The sequence below is a fragment of the Miscanthus floridulus genome, chromosome 9 (assembly GCF_019320115.1).
Source record: "Miscanthus floridulus cultivar M001 chromosome 9, ASM1932011v1, whole genome shotgun sequence".
Lineage (NCBI taxonomy): Eukaryota > Viridiplantae > Streptophyta > Magnoliopsida > Poales > Poaceae > Miscanthus > Miscanthus floridulus.
Genome location: NC_089588.1, coordinates 107,629,679 through 107,637,870, shown reverse-complemented (window position 1 = coordinate 107,637,870; position 8,192 = coordinate 107,629,679). Strand labels below are relative to the sequence as shown.

General features: G+C 45.8%; 1 protein-coding gene across 1 annotated transcript; it reads right to left on the bottom strand.

The window, feature by feature from the left end:
* Positions 1–6,447: 6,447 nt before the first annotated feature.
* On the bottom strand, positions 6,448–7,127 carry LOC136482578 (large ribosomal subunit protein cL38-like). Its single transcript, XM_066479804.1, has one exon. The coding sequence runs from the start codon at positions 7,099–7,101 to the stop codon at positions 6,778–6,780; it is 324 nt and encodes a 107-aa protein (XP_066335901.1). The 5' UTR covers positions 7,102–7,127; the 3' UTR covers positions 6,448–6,777.
* Between the last annotated feature and the right edge of the window lie 1,065 nt (positions 7,128–8,192).

Genomic DNA, 8,192 nt, shown 5'->3' with positions numbered 1-8,192 from the left:
CTCAGCTTCTCAATTTAGATGAATAATTTCCAACCATATAAACTGAGTCAGCGTTTAGTCAAAATCCCGTATGGTATTAAGCCATACAACATTTAATGTTACGTACCATAGAGTTTTATTTGATTTATTAAATATTATATGGGCCAGGCCCATATTATATCCAACGATCCCCACCAAACTCTAGGGTTTGTAACAAAGTAGTCTTAGAACCACATTTCTTTTATATACCAGTGTTTCGATGGAGACTGTTAAGTTGAACATCCATCTAGAACAATAGTTTCACTCAGTCACAACTGAACAATGGACTAAGCCTTGAATTGACAGTTTTGTGTGAGGTGAATGTCACTAAAGTCCTAAGCTGATACTGGGCAGCAAAAGGCCTCCCCTCTATTTGAAGCATATAAGTCATACTTCAGTGCCTTTCATGAGTATTTAGAGATCACCCAAATCTCATAGACTATGACCGGCAGTCTGACTCATATAGGTGTGTTCCTCAAAAGATGTTCTGTAGGACAACATCTTTGCTTTGACAAGCCACTTGGAACACATTAAGGTAAAAGCCAGCCTGCCTTACAGAAAGGAAAGATATGCATCAGAAATGAGTCTTACTAAGGATCTTTCCTCATAATTTACTACTAGCTTGTTTCACCGTCCTACTTCACGGGATCTCCGATCACATAGAACATGTTACCACTATAGTAAATTTCAAGTGGGTCTCAAACCCATCTCTCTCGATGCACTTTCTATCACATTGCGTGATAGACCCTTAGTGAACTGATCTGCCAGATTGTTAGATGTGTGGACATAGTCCAATGCTATTACTCCGGAGTTTCTCAATTTTCTGACAGATTTTAGTTGTCTCTTAACATGCATTGTGGACTTCATGTTATCCTTAGAACTGTTAACCTTTGTAATCACAGTCTGGTTATCACAGTTCATAGAAATAGCCGGTATAGGTTTTTCAACAACCGGTAAATCCATAAGGAGATCACGAAGCCACTCAGCCTCAGATCCAGCAGTGTCTAACGCTGTGAGTTCTGCTTCCATTGTAGACTTCGTTAAGATAGTCTGCTTGCAAGACTTCTAGGAAACAACGCCACCTCTAAGCGAAAACACATATCCACTTGTGGCATAAAGCTCATCAGCATCAGAAATCCAGATGGCATTACAGTAGCCTTCTAGCACTTTTCGATGTCTGGTATAACAAATACCATAGCTCATGGTCCATTTCAGGTAGCACATTACTCTCTCAAGAGCACGCCAGTGATCATCTCCCGGGTTTGACACAAACCGGCTCAGCTTGCACACAACAAATGAGATGTCAGGTCTTGTTGCACTAGCAAGATACATGAGCGAACCAATGATCTGAGAATATCTCAACTGATCCCTTGTTATTCTCCGATTTTTCCTCAATAGCACACTAGGGTCATAAGGTGTAGGAGCAGGCGCACAGTCACTAAATCCAAATCGACTTAGCACTTTTTCCACGTAGTGGGATTGTAACAGAGTTACCCCACCATCACCTTCTCTTTGAAGCTTGATATTAAGAATAATATCAGCCTCTCCCAAATCTTTCATCTCAAAATTTTTAGATAGAAAATCCTTCACCTCCTCAATCACTTTGAGGCTAGATCCAAAGATCAGTATGTCACTTCTCATGACATTGCTTAGGAGCTTGTTTTAGGCCGTATAATGACTTTAATAATTTACACACCTTGCCTTCTTGACCATTTGCTACAAACCCATCAGGCTGATCCATATAGATCTCCTCCTCCAACTCTCCGTTTAGGAAAGCTGTCTTAACGTCCATTTGATGAACGATAAGACCATAAGAAGCTGCCAGAGAAAACAAAACTTGAATTGTGGTCAATCGAGCAACCGGTGAATAAGTATCAAAGAAATCCCCACCTTCCTTTTGGATATAACCCTTGGCCACAAGCCTTGCCTTGTACCTCTCAATAGTACCATTAGGCCTAAGCTTTTTCTTGAACATCCATTTGCACCCTATAGGCTTGCACCCATAGGGACGATCAGTAATTTCCCAAGTTCCATTAGACATAACAAAATCCATCTCACTCCGTACTGCTTCCTTCCATAAGTCAGCATCATGAGAGGAATATGCCTCTTCAATGGTCGTTGGTGTGTCATCCACAAGGTACACAATATAGTCATCACCAAAAGACTTTGCAGTCCTCTGTCTCTTACTTTTCCTGGTGACTATAGTGTCATCCTCCTCAAGATTTTGCACATAGGGTTCCTCAACTTGTTCTATCGGAATAAAGTTTTCATGCTCATGGGGAATTATAAATTCATGACCAGTTGTGCTAGGTGCATTTTTCATGGGAAACTCATTCTCAAAAAATGTAGCATCTCTAGATTCCATGATTGTATCAACAGCCATCTCAGGAACATTAGAGTTTATAATTAGAAATCTATAACCCACACTGTGAATAGCATAACCAAGAAAGACACCATCAACAGTCTTTGGTCCAAGCTTTCGCTTTTTGTTTATTGGCACATTCACCTTTGCCAAACAACCCCAAGTTCGCAGGTAAGAGAGATTTAATCTCTTCTTCTCCCATTCCTCGAATGGTGTAATGTTTTTGTTCTTTGTGGGCACTCTATTCAGGACATGACATGCTGTCAAAATAGCCTCACCCCACCATTCCTTAGATAGTCCCGCAGTCTCCAATATGGCATTAACCAAATCAGTTAGAGTGCGGTTCTTTCTCTCTGCAATCCCATTGGACTGTGGTGAGTATGGTGGCGTCCTCTCATGAATAATTCCATGCACCGCACAAAACTCAGAAAATTCATTTGAGAAATATACTCCCCCGTGATCGGACCGCAGCCGCTTGATTTTCTTCTCAAGTTGATTTTCTACCTCAGCTTTATAGACTTTAAAATAATGCAACGCTTCATCTTTGGTTTTTAATAAATACACGTAGCAAAATCTAGTGCAATCATATATAAATGTCATGAAGTATCGTCTACCGCCTTTAGTCAATTCGCCATTCATTTCGCATAAATCAGAATGAATGAGTTCTAACGGTGCCAAGTTCCTCGCCTCAGCAGCCTTGTGAGGCTTGCTCGGTTGCTTCGATTGCACACACACCTGGCACTTAGAATCTTTGACTAAGTTAAATTTCGGGATTAAATTCAGATTTGCAAGCCGCGTGAGACAACCAAAATTAATGTGACAAAGTCGTGAATACCAAATATTAGACTCATCCGAAGCATTAACATTGTTCACCACTTTATTACACACATCATCAAGAAAAGATAAGCGGAACAAGCCTCTGCAATCATAACATTTTCCAACAAATGTTCCATGTCTCGATACAACACATTTATTGGACTCAAGCATAATTTTAAAGCCATCGCAACACATCTGAGAAGCGCTAACAAGATTCTTCTTGATGGAGGGGACATGCTGCATGTTCTTTAATAGCACCGTCTTTCTCGAAGTAAACTTCAGAACGACCGTACCAGCACCAAGAACACGCGCATGCGAACCATTTTCCATCAGCAAGGCTCCACTCCTGCCGGCCTGATAGGAAATAAACAAGGAAACATCAGCACACACATGGATATTAGCACCACTGTCCATCCACCACTCAGGTGAAAGACAAACTGAAAGAACAAAGGGTAAAGAATTACCATACCCAGATGTTCCTCCTCCAGTCTCGCTAATTACCACATTTGCTGATTTCTTTTCTTGCTTATATTTGCGGTCTGGGCACGCACTTGCCCAATGCTCATCACTCCCGCAAACAAAACATCCTCCACCTTTCTTGTTGTTTTTCTTTTTAAACTGTGCAGTCTGCTTAGGCTTTGCATTATTGTTCTCTTGCATGTTCTTCTTCTTTTTATTACGAGATGCAAATGAGTTTTTCTTCTGCACCATATTAGCAGCGGAAGACTCAACTCCTTTTCCACGGTTGTCTTTTGCTCTCGCCCTCTCCTCAACATCAAGAGATCCAATAAGCTCGGCCACGCTAAACTCTTGTCTCTTGTGCTTTAGAGAAGTAGCAAAATCCCTCCAAGAAGGTGGCAGCTTAGCGATTATACCGCCGGCCACAAACTTGTCGGGCAACAGACAAGGGAAATGTTCTAGTTCCTTCGCTAGCGCCTGTATCTCATGAGCCTGTTCGACCACAGAACGGTTTTCAACCATTTTGTAGTCATACAGCTGCTCCATGAAGTACAACTCACTGCCAGCATCAGAAACCCCAAACTTTGCCTCAAGAGCATCCCATAACTCTTTGCCTGATGTGCAAGATATGTAGTTTTTCTCATACTTGGGATGAAGTGCACTAATCATGGCGCCTCGAAACAGGTTATCGGCAGCCAAGAACTTTCGCTCCTCCTCAGGAGTAAACTGTTCAGGCTTCCCCTGTGCGGCATGATAGCAGTTCATCGTAGTCAACCACAATACCATCTTTGCATGCCATATCATAAAATTCTTGCCATCAAAATTATTCGGCTTCAAAGTGGCAGCAAATCCACAGACAGAAAATTGCCTATTATTAGGTTTTTGGATTGTTAGAAATTTAGGTATTTTCATTATCAGTTTAATCCAGAAATATAACATCAGTAGGTTTGTGACAGCATATATGTGCATGTGTATATTTCGTATGAACACTACAGCATGCATAGATGACATACAGATCGATACAGAAAGAATACAAAATACAGTAATCACAGAGATTAGACTGTACCCAGCGGAGGCTCCCATGCCAAGGGCATCGGAGGCTCCATTCGCACTAGTAGTGCGTTGCTCGAAGTCGCGGACCTCAGTCGATGCAGGAAGATGTTCGCAGTGCAGTCCCACGAACGGATCACCAGGAAGAAGACGCCTTGACGTTCCAGGGAGAAGACGGATCCAAGAGCGATCTCTAGCAGGAAGCAGATGGACGAGCATTCGCGGATCGCTACCCAAAAACCTAATCGCCGCTCACCCCGTGCAGGATTCTCAGGCGGCTGAGGGTTCCGGAGACACCTGCTCTCCCGCTCCTCCGTGCGCGCAGAGGTACGGGACGGGAAAGTCAGAAGGCTACTGATCTGTGGTTCTCTCGGGAGTGGTTGTGAAGGACGGGGTCTGTACTGACGGAAGATTGGATATATGGCTGCGGCCGGGGAAGGAGATGAAGACTGGCCACGCCGCCCGCCACGCCATGCCACGGCGTCGGCCTAGCCCGGTCGGCGGCGGCGGCGTCGCGCGCGCGCGTGTGGCACGCCTTTATCCTTTTCTCCGCTTCTCAATTTAGATGAATAATTTCCAACCATATAAGCTGAGTCAGCGTTCAGTCAAAATCCCGTATGGTATTAAGCCATACAACGCTTAATGTTACGTAGCATAGAGTTTTATTTGATTTATTAAATATTATATGGACCAGGCCCATATTATATCCAACACATAAGCCAATACGATGGTGTTAGTATACACCACAGTCGGTGATGAAGCCGACGATGAGGGCAATGGTCATTACTGTCAACAGCTTACTGCCAAGTCCGAAATTCGACTGCGGTGAGGGGTTACGAAGTCGCTATGATAGGTCTGGATGTAGTACAGCGATCCTCTCGTCTGACGTCGTGGACGTCGTTCCGGACAAGGACCCACCGCACATAGAGAGGCAGACAGAGAGGGTACGACGATGAGACGGTGGCGTCAGCCCGGCGACGGAAACAGAGGCGAGGCGTGGAGCTCGCCAGAGTGGGTTATGCCGGTGGCGTCTTTGGCTGGAGCTCGACACTATGCGGTGGCCGGCACTCCTAAGGCCATGCTGCAGCGTCTGGGGTTGTCGGTGGTGACTGCAGGCGTTCGGGGCGGCGATAGTGACTCGCCGAGGCAACAGCGGCAGCGCGGTGACGGGCCGATGCCCCAGCAGAGTCTTCTAGCGAACGAGGAGGGGTGGCGCGTGAGCACAGTAGGTGCACGAGCACAGTTGAAGGTGTCGCCTTGCCTTGTGGTGCCTTGCTGGCGACGAGCAACCGCCACGGCGGCTCGATGGTTTGCTGCTCTCAGTGGTAGGGCGACACAGAGGGAGAGATCAGGCTAGAGGTGGCGGAACGTATGTAGGAGGGGCCAAGGAGCTTGCCTATCAACTCTATCGGCCTGAGGCATGCCAGAGAGGGAGAGCTCGGAGCTTGGCTCCCATGGCGCCCAGATTTGAAGAAGAGTGACGAAACTCAAACATAAGGGTATGTCTAGTCCCTGGCTAAGTTGTTCCTGACCGAAGGACCCACGACCAATTCCTCCAGAATCGCTCGCGGGCTACGCCCATCAGGCGTGCTTGAGCACACCTTTTGGCCAAGGACCGAGGAAAAGCCTGACCACGCCCTCAGCTCCCCCAATGTCAGGCAATTGCCGAAATCAAACAGAGCCAGCTCCCAAAGTAAATCAAGGTACAAGTTGAGCAACTTCTGAAAATTATACTTCGGTAATCCATTTCAAATCAAAACAACTTAACTGAGCAAACGCCATATACATGTAATTGAACCAGGAGCAGCCTATGGACATGGAGTAGCTAACCACTCTACACTGCCACTGGCAGCATGGACTAGCTGAATCATCGCTGCACACAGCTAGCAACCAAGAAATCATCAAGCAAACGCACTGAATTGGACGCGGTGACAGCCATTGGACTAGCATAAATAAAAGGTTCTAAATTTATAATCACAAAATCAGGGCAGCCATTATAATAATCAGAAAAAGGAAACAGCGGAGAGTTTAAGGGAACAACTTTAGCCGTTTAGCGACATGCCGTGGCTGCCTCAGTCGGAGGCGGCCACAGCCACCTCGAGGACGGGGGTCGCGGGTGCCGTGGCGCCGGATGCCACGAGCGTCCAGTCCGGCGGGAGCGGCGGGTACTGCGTGGGGCGGCGCTTGATGTCCCACGGCTGCATCTTCGTGGGCCGCGTCTTCATGTGGTGCTTGGCCCCCTTCTTCTGGGGCCGCGACGAGCACTCTACCACCAGCAGCGAGGGGAAGCCGACGGAGTAGCGGCGGGCGTGCTGGTGCTGCCTCACCGGCGCCCGGGACGGGGACGGGGCCGGCAGCACGGCCGTGCCCGCCAGGAGCGCGGTCACCGGCGACATGCTCGCTGCTTCGTCTTCGCGGGAGGGACGGACGGACTCGGGGAGTAGAGTGTTGTGTTTGGGATAATAAGACGGGAGGCGCTGTTTCGGATTGGGGCGGGATTTGATTTGCTACGCTGAGCGAAATCCGGCCGTTCATCCCAAACAGCTGCGATCTGACCGCTCAGTCATCTTGACTGTGTGGCTTTTTTCTTTATTTATTTATAGGAGTATATATATGTCCCTATTTGAAATTTTTAAATTTTGAGTCACCTCTTCCTACAATCCCTTGCCATTGGCTGGGAGAGCCAAATCGGTATCTCAACTTCGTTGTCATCAAAAGGCTGTAAGTTCATTTCACATACAAATTCAAAAATGGACAAGGGGCTACAACTACAAGATGCATGGTCTGTGTTACTTGGTCAACTGCAAGAATCCCAAATCAAACTTACTTATTCGTGGTATCAAAAGACAGTTAAATGCCTATACAGGAAGCAAGCAACAACTTATTTAAGAAACTAGATATATATGCACACCACCAAGCCCCAAGGACCAGATATAACACCCAGCTCAACATTGAAATACTTTTCTGAATCAAACAAAAAAGAATTGCTGTATGCCAAGCCAATGCATTTCATCCTATCTAACAACGACGCCTGAAAACTTTGGTAGCCATCCATGATCGGAATGCTCGATGCCAATATTGGGAAAGTATTGCTCGCCAATTTCTCATGACATAATTGCGCCTAAATTAAAGGACTATATATAAATACTTCACCGGACATACGTTACTCATCAACACAAGACATCTCATTGTTTATTATTACATATATATATATTGAGTAGGACACTACTCAATAGATTCATTACAGACACGTACATATATGAAATCAACCATACAAGGAACTTCAGATGGCACCCTCGCTCGCATTATTCAATTGATGCTTGCCTTTCATATATCAAGGCATAAAAAAGTATAAAGGTACCCTTTGCTAGGCAACCTAGCATTGAACAATTTGCGGTACTGCTTGAATCCTGTCCACACCATTTACGTTGCGGTAATAGATAACGATCTTTCTAGTTCCCGGTGCGAGTTGATTACAAGGCGTTGG